Source organism: Heloderma suspectum, chromosome 6 (assembly GCF_057233095.1).
Source record: "Heloderma suspectum isolate Gila_16-S chromosome 6, 16-S_ref, whole genome shotgun sequence".
Lineage (NCBI taxonomy): Eukaryota > Metazoa > Chordata > Lepidosauria > Squamata > Helodermatidae > Heloderma > Heloderma suspectum.
Window position 1 is genome coordinate 37,673,309 of NC_139463.1, and position 14,068 is coordinate 37,687,376.

General features: G+C 48.3%; 1 protein-coding gene across 1 annotated transcript; it reads left to right on the forward strand.

Annotated features, from left to right (window-relative positions):
* Window positions 1–3,257: 3,257 nt before the first annotated feature.
* On the forward strand, window positions 3,258–13,662 carry NEFL (neurofilament light chain). Its single transcript, XM_084808186.1, has 4 exons — window positions 3,258–4,639; window positions 10,073–10,197; window positions 12,391–12,725; window positions 13,031–13,662. The coding sequence occupies exons 1-4, from the start codon at window positions 3,575–3,577 to the stop codon at window positions 13,231–13,233; spliced, it is 1,728 nt and encodes a 575-aa protein (XP_084664312.1). The 5' UTR covers window positions 3,258–3,574; the 3' UTR covers window positions 13,234–13,662.
* The last annotated feature ends 406 nt before the right edge of the window (window positions 13,663–14,068 follow it).

The window sequence follows — 14,068 nt, forward strand, 5'->3', positions numbered from 1 at the left end:
GCACCCCACCTTTCCCCAACCACCAATAGTTTGCTGGTTTGCCTGACTTTGTGCATCTTTCCTCCCCTTTCTAAAAGGCTGAAATGCCTCTCCTATGTCAACTTGCAGCCCTCCAAATGCTTTGGTTACAACTTCCACCATTCCTCACCATTGGGCCTCAATTCATGACAGGCTTCAGATTCAGAATCTGTTTTCAGTACCAGGACTAAGATTCTAGAACATATGATTCTTTTTCCTTGGGGGAAAGGGTTCTCCGAGCATGTGCAGACTGCCTTTTCCAAACTCCTGAGGAACTACAGCCAATGCCACAGACATCTGGGGTGGGATCCTAGGAGCTAAGCCAGGAGTAGGCAACTGGTGGCCCCGCAGGTGGTTTGGCCTACAACTCCCATCATCCATTGGCTATGCTGGCTAGGGCTGATGGGAGTTGTAGGCCAAAATTTCTGGAAGGCCACAGGTTGCCAAGACCTGCTTTAACAGCTGCATATGGGGCCAAAATTCAACAGCCACCACTCTTCCCATCACTGCAATGCCATTCTAGAGGAACATGGGAAGCCCCCTTAGGCCAGGACAGACTATTTGTTCATATAGTCCAGGACTGTCTACTCTGACTAGGGTTGGCGGAGAATTTCTCCCCGAAAATTCGAGGGGCCGAGCGCCAATGAGTTCGGCCCCCCGAAGAAGTTTCGGGGAGAAATTCTCTGCCCCCCCGCCCCCCGCCCTCCCCCCAGGACGGGACTTACCTCTCCCGAATGTCCCTCCCGGTGGCGGGTCCGGCCAGCGGTTCGGCGGGTCTTCGTCCAGGGTGGGAGCGGCAGCCGGTCTTTTGACCGGCTGCCGCCACCGCCATTCCAATAAAAGAAAAAAAAAACGCCCCCGTGATAGGCTACGTGATGATTAACGTAGCCTATCACGGCTAGATTTGCAAAGTCAGCCATGATAGGCTACGTAAATCGTCACGTAGCCTATCACGGGTGACTTTAAAAAAAAAAAAAGCGTGTACGGATAATGGCGGCCCCCATAGGGAGCCGCCATTCCCATTCCTTATTTGGTCGCTGTAGTCTATGTAAATCTTTACGTAGACTACGGCGAAAATAAGGGCAACGCTATTTGCGTTGCCCTTATTTTCGCTGTAGTCTACGTAAAGATTTACTTAGACTACAGCGACCAAATAAGGAACGCGAATGGCGGCTCCCTATGGGGGCCGCCATTTGCATTCGCGTTTTTTTTTTAAAGTCACCTATGATAGGCTACGTGACGATTTACGTAGCCTATCACAGCTGACTTTGCAGATCTAGCCGTGATAGGCTACGTTAATCGTCACGTAGCCTATCACGGGGGTGTTTTTTTTTTTTTAACTTTTTAGTTCACGGCCGGGCGAGGCGAGGCGCCTCCTCCCCGGCCTGAATTTCGGCCAGGCGAAGCAGGAAGCCTCCCCCCCCCGGCCTGAGTTTCGGCCAGGTGAGGCGGGAAGCCTCCCCCCCAGCCTGAACTTCGCGGGGGGAGCAGCGAAGCGCCTCCCCCCCACCGCAAAAAGCTTCGAGGACAGGTAAGGGACTTTCGTGCACCCCTAACTCTGACTGGCAGCAGCAGTTCTCTGGCAGACATCTTTCCAATCACCTGACCCTTTTAACTCGAGATCTTTTACTTCTGGAGATCTTTTGCATGAACACTAGGGATGTCAGAGAAATCTGCAACAGATTCAAATGAGTTTGGATTTGTATGAATCTAACCAGCACATTCTGCAGTGGACCGGCTTTTTCTGAGTCCCACCGATTCCATGGACTTGCATGCTGGCTTTTCACTTTTGGGAGGGGGATTTGTGCTAATGCACATTAGCCCTAATTCGCAGTAACCTATGCACATTAGCGCACTTGTGCAACCATGCAAATGCACATTAGCGCTAGTGTGGATTAGCAGTAATGTGAATTAGCGCAAGTAGAACAAAATTATGGTTAGAAAATTCCAATTCTGTCAATGAGTGGACAACGGAACAAAAGATTCCTCACAATTCACAAAACACAGATGGAATGGAATTAACAAAATCTGTACAACCCTAATGAAAACATGTCCGCTACCACTGAGCTATGGGATACAGGAAGCTGCCTTATAGGCTATTTGTCCATGTAGCTCAGTATTGTCAACTCTACACTGATGGGCAGCAGCTCTCCAGGTGTTCTGATGGTCTTACCTAGCACCACCTGGAGATGCCAGACATTGAACCTGGAACCTTCAGCCTGCAAAGCAGATGCTCTGCTGCTCAGCCATGATCCATCCCACAAACTCTCCAATATTTCTATTAACGGTGTTAAAGGCACATGAGACCTGCCAGGGGGGAAAATGCATAGGTGAGGCAGCCAAAATATATCTGACTGTAGACATTAATATACTGGCCATATAATTGTCAATCCCTTTCCTAATAATCCCTATCATGGCATTTAGTTTTTTTCACTGCTACATACTGGTTGATATTTTCGTCTATCTACATAAAATACTGCTACTAGTAGCAGTCAGTTTTCAGTGTTTATGTTGCCAATGCTACCCCACCCGTAGGGAGGTATGCTCTAGGGAACCCTGGGGTTTGCAAAAGTACAAAACGGTTTTTTTGGTGGTGGGGGGATCTCTGGAGGCGGGAATCCCCACAAAGAGTCCAGTGAGGACAGAGCATGCTCAGTAGGCATGGAATGGTACCTGGCCCTTGGAGGAAATGGAAAGGTGAGGGAATGCAATGGAGTTTCCTGGGAAAGGACATGGCTGGCTGGAACCCTGAACAGCAGCACTCCACTCTGCAACATTTTGTTGTAGTTCTCACCACCACCATCATCATCGGAGGCTGGCGGCTCCGATTTCAGTGGGGCGGTGAATCCGCTCTGGATTTCAGTCAGAACTCTAAAGGAACTCTCCAAGGCCCTGACCCCATTTTGCGGGCAGAGGGTTCCGCACTGTGGTAGCTCCGTTAGAGCTCTGACTGGTTCTGACTGAAACCCAGCGCGGATTCACCCCCCCTCCCACACACACACACACACACACACACACACAAAGACGCTGAAATTGGAGCCACCAGCCTCCACAGATCATCGTCTGGCTAAACAGATCATCAGTCTGGCTATTTAGCGGGCGGCTAAATAGGCGCGTGGCTCAAGACTAGGCGGGGTGGGTGGTCCCGCGCGAGAGACCAACCGTCCCCCCGCCCCGCCCGAAAGGCCGCTTTGCTCCCGCAGTCGCGAGATCCTACGGGAGAGCCGGGAACGCCCGAAGCTCCTCTCGGCTGCGCTGGACGAGCCCCGGCTCCGCCCGCCTCGCCTTTGCGCAGAGGGCCCCGCTCGCGCCTGGTCCTTTGGCACGGCGTCCGGCGAGCTCGTCTCGGCTGCGTCAGAGCCTCGCCGGAGGTATAAATAGGAGCGGGCGTGAGCAGCAAGCCGCAGACAGCCTCTCCCCCTCTGTTAGACGGTGGCGTCTCCTCTTTCCCTTCTTCTTTTCCCTCTTCCTCCTCCTCCTTCGTCTTTCCCCGCCCTTTAGCAGCGTCTGAGCCGCCGCCGCTGCCACCACCACCACCACCACCACCATCATCGCCATGAGCACTTACGGCTACGAGACCTATTTCCCGTCGTACAAGCGGCGCTACGCGGACAGCTCCTCTCGGGTGCACATCTCCAGCGCTCGGAGCAGCGGCGGCGGCGGCGGCGGCTATGGGCTGGCCCGCTCCGCTTACTCGAGCCTGTCGGCGCCCGTGTCGTCGGTGTCGGTGCGCCGGAGCTACGCGTCGTCGTCGACCTCTTCGCTGCTGCCGTCGGTGGACAGCCTGGACCTGACGCAGGTGGCGGCCATCAGCAACGACCTGAAGACCATCCGGAGCCAGGAGAAAGCGCAGCTGCAGGACCTGAACGACCGCTTCGCCTGCTTCATCGAGCGCGTGCACGAGCTGGAGCAGCAGAACAAGGTGCTGGAAGCCGAGCTGCTGGTGCTGCGCCAGAAGCACTCGGAGCCGTCGCGCTTCCGCGCCCTGTACGAGCAGGAGATCCGCGAGCTGCGCCTGGCCACCGAGGAGGCCACGCACGAGAAGCAGGCGCTGCAGGGCGAGCGCGAGAGCCTGGAGGAGACGCTGCGGGCCCTGCAGGCGCGCTACGAGGAGGAGATCCTGAGCCGCGAGGACGCCGAGGCGCGACTGCTGGAGGTGCGCAAGGGCGCCGATGAGGCCGCGCTGGCCCGCGCCGAGCTGGAGAAGCGCATCGACAGCCTCCTGGACGAGCTGGCCTTCCTCAAGAAGGTGCACGAGGAGGAGCTGGCCGAGCTCCAGGCCCAGATCCAGTACGCTCACCTCTCGGTCGAGATGGACGTCTCGGCCAAGCCCGACCTGTCTTCCGCCCTGCGCGACATCCGCGCCCAGTACGAGAAGCTGGCGGCGCGCAACATGCAGAACGCCGAGGAGTGGTTCCGCAGCCGCTTCACCGTCCTCACCGAGAGCGCCGCCAAGAACACCGACGCCGTCCGCGCCGCCAAGGACGAGGTCTCCGAGAGCCGGCGCCTGCTCAAGGCCAAGACGCTGGAGATCGAGGCCACCCGCGGCATGAACGAGGCCCTCGAGAAGCAGCTGCAAGAGCTGGAAGACAAGCAGAACGCCGACATCGCCTCCCTCCAGGTGGGCCTGGGGATGCTCGGGTGCGGGGGGGGGGGGTGCTGGGGTGTGTGCAGGGGAGCCTACTGGCTCCGATGCAGGGGCAGTGGGTGGCTCCCATTTCGGTGGGGTGGAGAATCCACGCTGGGTTTCAGTCAGAACCAGCCAGAACTCTGCAGGAGCTATCCAAGGCCCTAAACCCTATTTCAACACCTTGAATAGCTCCTTTAGAGGTCAGGCTGACGAAAAGCCAGAGCGGATTCACAGCCCCACCAGAATCGGAGCCACCAGCTTCCACTGCTCCGATGCTAGTAGGGCTACGAAGTCGCTCTGGGTTTCAGTCAGAACCAGTCAGAGCTCTGCAGGAGCTATCGAAGGTACTGAACCTTGCATGGCTCCTTTAGTTAGCTCCAAAGTTCAGTACCTTGGATAGCGCCAGGAAAGCCCCGAGGGCAGCCCCAAGGTTCAGCACCTTGGACAGCTCCTTCAGAGGCCAGCTGGTTCTGACTGACACCCAGTGCCGATTCACAGCCCCACTGACATCGGAGCCACCAGCTTCCATTGTGTGTGCATGTGCACACGCCTCTTTGCATGCCTGCATTGCCTTTCCTGGTGATCTAAGGGGGTGCCTTTCCCTTCCTGCAGCCAGGCACACACCGCCGTGCGAAGGGGTGTCCCTTTCTCTGCAGCCAGGCAGTTGGAGAAGCCTCCCTTGGCATCATTCCCCTCTTGGCATCACAGAGCGCCACAGCGCTTTATGCAGCAAGATGAGTACCTGTCTCATCCCCTCCCCCGCTGCAAACTGCTCAGGCACAGGGACAAGCATTACCTTCTGCTTCCCAGCACGGCTGGGATCCTGATCTCATTCCACACTTCTGAACTTCACAGAAGACTTGGGGAGAGATGTGTGATCGGATCTGTTCCTTAATCTATGCATTTCCTTGGCCTTGCCTTTCCTGCAGCCAAAGGCATAAAAGTGTGAAGAACAGATGCACCTCTTTAATCGATGCTGGGCTTTGAATTGTGGGGAGGAGGGAGCCATGGTCCAAAGGAGGGCTCCCAATGTATGTAAGGATGTATGGGTGTCATTCACACTCCAAGCATTCATTTGTGTGTGTGTGTGAGAGAGAGAGAGACATCCATGGAAGACACGACTTTCATGGCTGTGCAAGGACCCCCGCTGACTTGGCTACTGCCTTTAATAAAAAGTCAGTTCTCTTCTCTTGTGATCAGTGGAACTTATTTCCCAGTGACATCCCAATCCACAAACTAGGGGGTTGGATCTAGATTTACCCTGGATCAACTGTGCTGGCTGAAGTGGACTTCCCATTCTCTCCTTCCCATGGGAGCCCCTCTAGCCCCTTGAAAATACAATTCAGGGAGTCAGGAGACCCTGCTGAATGGGGTGAACTGTGGTGTGCCTGGGGAGGGTGGACCCCTGAAAGTCAGGCAGAGGGACCTTCTGCAAGCAGAAGGCAGATCCTGGATCCAACCCTGCTTAAGGTGGACTGCTGGAGGCTAATCCGAGTCAGGGGCTTAAAATAGCTCAGCCCCAGAAGGTGTTCAGCTCTGGAAAATGTGGAGTAATATACATTCTGCTTTTGAACATATAGGCTATGTATAAGATGTGTCTGCTTGTTAATGATTAATCAGTGGGATCCCACCCTCCCCCGGACAGGAGATCTGGTTTCCAAGCAATTTCTGTGTTCTGGTTCTTCTCTTCTCTTTCTTTTCAGAAATTATTCAGTGTGGAGGTGGGGTGCAGTTGGATTTCAATTTTCTGTAACCTTTCCTAAGATTGGGCAGACCAAAACTGGGGACTTGCCATGTGCCCTCTAAAGGCTGAAACTGTTCCAACCCACTTTGCACCCACAATTTTTGCCTTGCACCAGCATGTAATTTGGTAACGAAATGTGCTTGTTGGAAAGAAATGGTGCTCAAACCAATGGGATGCAGTTCAGAATATAATACCCTGATCCACAGTTCAAGGAAGCAGACATACTTGTAATTTAGTCTGTTTACATCCCAAGCCTAAAGACATTGATTTGGGAATATGTCCCATTGATTTTAATGGCTGTTGGCCTAGGAAGGTGTTTTTAATAGGAACCACTGACCAGCCCCATCAACTCCATAGCAGCACAATCCCATGCACACTTGCTTGGGCATAGCCATAGTAAACTCGTTTGGTCTTACTTCATAGTGAATATGCATAGGGATGTGCCACATATCCTTTTAAATCTGCTTGATTAGACTGTGAATTGGGCTGTTTGTTTAGGTCACTAAGAGGAATGTTTCTGTCCAAAGTTAGGAGATGAATGAAGCTGTGGCAAGTAGCGGCCACGGGCTGTGAACTCTCAACACTACTGGAGCCAAACATACAACCCTGATTGGGTTATTGTAGGGAGAGGGAAATTGCACCCCCCCTCCACTGCCCACTGATCTCACCACCTACAATCTCACCCTTGGATCTGTGCGGGTACACTATTACATATTTTTGTTGGAATATTTGCCCATATGCCCCACCAGTCAGATTTTGCTAAGTTGGTGGGCACCCACTGAGTGGAAATGGTCGCTGTATCCAATATCCCTTGGCAACTTTCTTCTCGATCAGTCCATGTTGGGGGCTGGAGGAATTTGGGGGCACTTGTCAATTTCATCTTGCTGTGATTAAAATGCTTAGTTGGTTTAAACTCACGCATTCTGCTTCATTTGATTGGGGATTGTCGTATTGTGCTTCATCCGGGACAAGCAAAAAGCTTAATTTTTTTTTTGTCTTGGGCGTAACATGCTGCTACTGCAGCAGCACCAAGCAGGTAATGGTGCAATGCACCAACATTCACTGGTCCCCACCCCCTCTCACATGTCTGCCCCACCCAGTTTAACCTGGCAGCTGTCCAACACACCAGGTGCTGAAATGGATAGCTGCTTGCTACAATCAAAGACTGCTAGCTAAATCTTTTTAAGTACTAAGGGAGCAGTTATGTGACCACAGATGTGATTCACAACCAGACAGACCTATAAGGGCTCAATCCAATTTATTCTTAGTTAGGAGTCTTTAATAATTAAACTGGGACTAAATCATCTTTGTAGAATAATAGGACTGGAAGGGCTTTAAATATAATCAAATTCAGTCCTTTGTGCTAAATCACAATCCAGAAGCAAAATCTTCAATCTCCATTCCAGTTTATTTGGTTTAATTCATGTTTTTGTTTTTGTTTTTAGATAAGGCTGCATGAGAGTTTTGAAACTGATAGGGAATCTTATGCAATTTCTTGTGTACCATAACAATCTAAATTCATTCCTCAAGGGCTGCCCCATACTGTATTGATTATTTATTTATTTGTGATATTTATAACCCGCTAAATATAACAAAATCCCTGATTTTATTATATCCCTGATTCAGCCTTGGGTAGATGTAAGATTAAACTCTTAGAATGAGTTACTAATTTTTGTTCTGTTGTGTAATTTTGCAATAATTATACATGGATAGTAATAAGAGCATAGTTGTATTACATAGTTTTGTTTTTATGAGAATTTCACAGAATTAAAAGGATTGTAAAAGTCACCTGTAAAAGCATCTGGAGAAAAGCTGTTCTGTGAAAGTTTTATAGATTTCCAGTTTTTTCCCCTCAATCTGCATAGAAAGAGCAAAACAGAACAACATATTTTTACAGAGCAACCTCAGTTATAAAACAAAACATTAAAAAAAGCCCTCCAGTTAATTCTGATCAATACTGCTGCAATTTAACAGACAGCTCAAACTATAAACTGCTTAAGCTTCAGTTGTTTTGGATCAGTGCAATCCTAAGCAGCTTTACTCAGAAGTCAATCCTACTGCATCCTTTTCCTCCTTAGAACCAATGGAATTAAAACTGGTAGAAACCCAAGTACTTCAGTTTATTTTACTTTTTTAACATTACAGCCAGTGACTTAAATTAAATGAATGGCATTTACTTAAATACAATGCATATCTGAAGCAGTATTCAATTACATAAATTCCATTTTAATGCATGTTTGCTTTTATACATGTATATATTTTCACTAGGAGCATATTAAAATAAACAATGCTCCTTTGGTTGTATGATGTGCATATTTGCTCTTGTGCTGAAAGGCTGAACTGAAACGTTGATATCCATGAACATGAGACTGCATTAATGACACTGATATATTCTTCATGACTTTCATTAGCAAGATCATGATGAAAAATTCAAAAGATAATGGTAGAATAACTTATCAGCGTATGGTGGGAAATAAAGGAAGCTTGTTACGGATTAAACACCACCCTCCCCATTAGCCTTTGAGGATTGTGATCGTAATCTGGTATTGGCAATGTAACTCACAATCCAGTTAAATGGAAGCAGTTGGATTTTAAGACAAATTATTTCTGTGGACTTCACTGAGACTAACTTCCAGAGGCTTCACCATCCATCTTTGTCTATTGCAGCAAAACCCCCAAAGAAGCTTGTGCTACCTTAAAGATGGACACATTTATCATGGCATAAGCTTATCTGGATCTAGCTCATGGAAGCTTATGCCATAATGCAGTTATCAGTTTTTAAGGCCACAAGACTCTTTGTTGTTATTGAATGAGGTGGACATCCTATCCATAAGCAGATTGTATACACTCTATAAAAAAACAAGGTAAGCAAGCAAGTATAGGAAACCAATGTGACTTAGACTTCTGTGGGTTATGACCATCGCATGGAAACAAGTTCTGTTGGGATGGACTGGGTAGAAATTAGCTTACTTTAAATCATACGTTAGTTTAAGACCAGGTTTTCCAGCCTGATTCTTAAGCATGGGTACCTTCAGCAAATTTGGGAGGAGAAACGATGATTTATACCTGTGTGTGAATGTGATATGGCCCTGAGGATGAATAGAATAGAGTAGGTTGGTTGCAGACTTGGTCATGTTCAGGGTAGACCCATTGAAATCAACTGGACTTAAGGTAGTCATGTTGACTGCTTTGCCCCATTGATTTCAATGAGTCTCTGCCAAGCATCCAATCCAGTGTCTTAAAAAAAAACACAACCCTGTTTCTGAATCCTTATGGATGTATATATTTCTTAAATTATGGCAACAGAAAGAAGCCTGTAATTCAGGGATGGGGAAGGTGTGGCCCATCAGATGGTGTTGGACTGCAACTCTCATCATTCCTCACTATTGGCTGTGCTGGATAAGGCTGATGGGAGTTGCAGTCCAAAAACACCTAGAGGATCAAACATTCTTTTCCACCCCTACTTTAGTGGATTCTAAGAAAATGCTTAGAGAAGCTTAAAACACCATGTGAAATCAACGGGAAGTCTTGGACATTACAGGATGACTCTTTGTCCATTGATGGAGAGGAATACTCTCGCTTGTGAAGACAGAATTGAGCCTCTAACCCAATACAATGGTAGCATCACATCTGCGCTTTGCATGCGTTCATGCACTTAACCCTTTCCTTCCTCCCAACAGGACACGGTCAATAAATTAGAAAATGAACTGAGAACCACAAAGAGTGAAATGGCTAGGTATCTGAAGGAGTATCAGGATCTTCTAAATGTGAAAATGGCTCTGGATATTGAAATTGCAGCATACAGGTAACCTCAAGGGGGTGGAATCGTTCTGCAATCATGCATTATTATTAATTATTTTTTAAAAATATATATTTAATTTTCAGTTTCTTTGGGGTGTTGAAGCTTGTGATCCTAACCAGTCTTACTTGACAGGCCTTCAGCTGGCATCAGTGGGTTTTCTTTGGATATGGAACAAGTTGGCAATGGAGGTGGAACAAGTTGGTAATGCTGGTCTCTCTCCCTCCCTGCTAGTTCCAAAATACTAGCAAATACATCCCATTGATTTCGCTGAACATTTAGGATTACAGTCTTGTTTAACTGTTGGCCCCGCTCATCACCACCATGTGGACCTGACACCATGTGGACCTGTCCTGACCTATTGTCACTTTAAGCTTTTGCTGCCAGTAACTAAGTCTAAGGAGAGGCATTTCAAGCTATTAGAATTGGGGGGAAAACTGCACCAAAACTGCACCAAACTCTTGACAGTCAGGGGAGACAAATGGGAGCCACCTGGTGATGTGGTGAAGGTGGCATGGCTCCAGGTGGCCCAGATTTGGCCTCCTGACCTGAAGTTCAACACACCTTCCTTGAGGGCACGCCCACCACCACCACATCAGATGGTGATCACATGTGAACATGAACTTCTGCCTGCAACGGATCCTCAACTGTGTCAGAACTTGCGCATCCCACAGGATGCTACATGTATGTGGTGTTTGCTGGAACTGCAAATGCAGTTTTTGCAAGCAGTTGGAGACTGTGCACACAGTGCCAAAGAGATGGCCACTGGTAGCTTTGATAGTTCTACTAATCACTTATCAATCTGCCCATACACAGCTGCTCAAGAAAGGGCAGTGGAACCAGCTTTGACAGCACCTATGAATTCCTAGTTGGGGGGAGGGATTAAGTGAACCTCCTTATCAGAACTGGTTCCAGGTTTTTGAGGGCCCTTGGGCAAGACATCCTCAATGTCCCCCCTCGCTCAGTGAGTCTACCTTCTCACTACCATTGTCACCAGTTACTATTGCTCCTCCTCCTCTTTCTCATCATGGCTACCCCTTGCTTGCTTGACAGGTGGAGAGCCAGTGAGCAAGCAGGCCATGGCATCTCCTGATCCTCCTTCTCATCACCACCATAGTCTGGGCCTGAGTGAGAGGCAGGTGAATAAGCAGGTTGCCATGGTGAAGAGGAGGAGCAAGTCCAGGGGATGCTTGTCAGTGGGCCCCTGCTGGGGTGTGGGCCCTCAGCAGGTGCCCCACCATGCCTACCCTTGACACCAGTCCTGCTCCTCAGCCTCACACAATCCTGGAGAGTGGTCTGCAACTGTCTGAGCAGCCCTTGTTCCTCTGGCTGGTGGTAGTTCCTTCCCTTTCCCAGAAAATCATTTTTTTTTTCAGTCACTCACACCCAAATTCTTCATTCCTCCATACAATCTGTGTATACTCCTGTACCAAGTTTTTAATTTTGTTACCAATAGTAGGGTGGCTGAAATGTGGGCAAAGAGAAATAAAAAGCCATCTTTGCAGCTTCTATCAAAACTGGTGCTGGCCAATCTATCAGCATTTTGAGTTGGAACCTGCATGCAAAATAGGTATGTGTTTGGCTTATCTGTAAAGCTGCAATCCTAGATATGCTTACCAGGTAGTAAGTCCCATTGAATTCAGTGGGGATTACTTCTGAGTAGACACATTTAGGAATGCAATGTAAATGAGTGTTGCACTAAGGGAGTATTATTCAGCTCCTTTATCTTTGCATGTTGCTCACCTCCTTCTGCGTACCTTGATTCATCTTGTTGTCTTGGATCCCAGTCGGTTCTAGCATGGGTGTGGCTTACCAGTGGCTAAGCAGAGCCCCATTTTTCCCCTTGGCAATTTCCACTGGGCACAGAGGAAGGGCTGGATGGGGATATTGCAGGGGCAATGCTGAGGATGGCCTGGTGTCTTGAATACACCCATACACATATCTTGAGGGGCGGGAGGGGGAGAGGTACATTTAGCCCTATGGCACCCATCTATGGATGGATCATATCTTTTAGTTTGTGTGTCTTCAGAGTGTGCATTCTTGTGGTGTGTCCTGCCCCCTCATCTTTAAATCCAGTGAGAAGCTTTCAGTGTCCAACATCAATCTCTTTTAATTCATTAACAAATGTCATCCAGTTTTGAATCGATGTACAGTTCACCTAATGTTTCTGTGTTTCATCTCCTTCCTTCTCCCTTCCAGAAAACTACTAGAAGGTGAAGAGACCCGGCTTAGTTTCACCAGCATTGGAAGCATAAGCAGTGGGTATACGCAGAGTGCTGGAACCTTTGGAAGATCAGCCTATAGTGGTTTACAGAGCAGTTCCTACCTGATGTCAGCCCGTTCCTTCCCTGCATACTACTCTAGCCATGTGCAAGAAGAACAGATAGAAGTTGAGGAAACCATTGAAGCATCCAAAGTAGAAGGAGCCAAAGAATCTCCCCCATCAGAAGGAGAGGAAGAGGAGAAAGAAGAGGGTGAAGAAGAAGGAGAGGGAGAGGGTGAAGGAGAAGGAGAAGAAGAAGGAGAGGAAGAAGGTACTATTGATTAGTCCTCTAAAAAGAAATGTCAATTTTTGAGATTTAATGCTTGGAACTAGACTTGGTCATGCTTGAAGTAGACCACATTGAAATAAATGGGACTTAATTTAATGATAGGGCTGCCCCTGCTCCTTTGAAGGCTTCTGAAATCTCTTACATTCCACTTTAATGGTTTCGGACAGGGGTTATTCCTGGTCTTCTCCAAGTGATTATGGAACATCATCCATTGCCTACTCTGCCTCCTTTATGATGCTGCCCTACATTCAAGCCTTTTTGTTGTTCTGCTTTCTCTCTCTCTCCAGGGGCCAAGGAAGAAACCGAAGAATCTAAAGAGGGAGAGGAGGAAGAGGGAGAAGGGGAGGGTGAAGGTGAAGGAGAGGGAGAAGGAGAAGAGGGAGAAGAAGAAGGTGCTGAGGAAGCAGACAAGGGAGAGAAAAAGGAAGGTGAAGATGAACAAGAAGAGGCTGGTGGAGAGGAAGCACCTAAAGAGAAGAAGAAGGATTGAGACTGTAGAAATGTATGTCGGTTTCCCAGATAGTTTAACTGACTGAGCTAAAATTACTGTAACACATATTTAAATTCCCAAAATGTTCTTAGGTTTAAAGAAGTTAATTGTCTGGGTTTTGTTCTGGGTTTCCCCCCCTTTTTTCAATGCAGAATTTAACCTGAATGCTTGCAGAGTGTCCCATTGGCTGCTCCCAAATTACGCATGGTGCATTCTTATGAGTCCCAGAGCAACATGCAATTCGGCTGATTTCAAACCTTAAATGGTTAAAGGGAGGGGAAATTAAAAAGTGGGGAAGCCACTGATGGAGGGGAGGGGGGCAAAATATGTCTATGCTACATTCAAAGCTATTCTGAAAACCTTGGGTGGTGAAAATAATGAAGTCTGTGCAATCAAGCTAGTCAATAAAGTTACAGAGCTGCATACACAACTTTCTGGTGGCGTGTCTTAAATATTTCCCAGCTTATCCCAGAGGGGTGTATCTGTGTGTATGTGAGAGAGAGGAAGAGGGAGGGCACAATCCTATGGATGTTTACTCAGAAATAAGTCCCACTGGTTCAGTGGAGATTACTCCCAGGTAAGTGGATGTATTTGATTGAAATCTAAGAACAAAGGAAGGGAACCTATGGTCCTCCAGATGTTGATGGACTATGGTACCCATCATCCCTCACCACTGGCCAGGCTGGCTGGGGCTGATGAGAATTGGAGTCCTAGAACATCTGCGGGACCACAGATTCCCCTGCTCTGCCTCAAACTAAATGCATTGACACAGACATTTAAGCTACAGCTGGAATGGTGAACTGCATATGCTTCCCCAATGACATTCCCCCAGGTA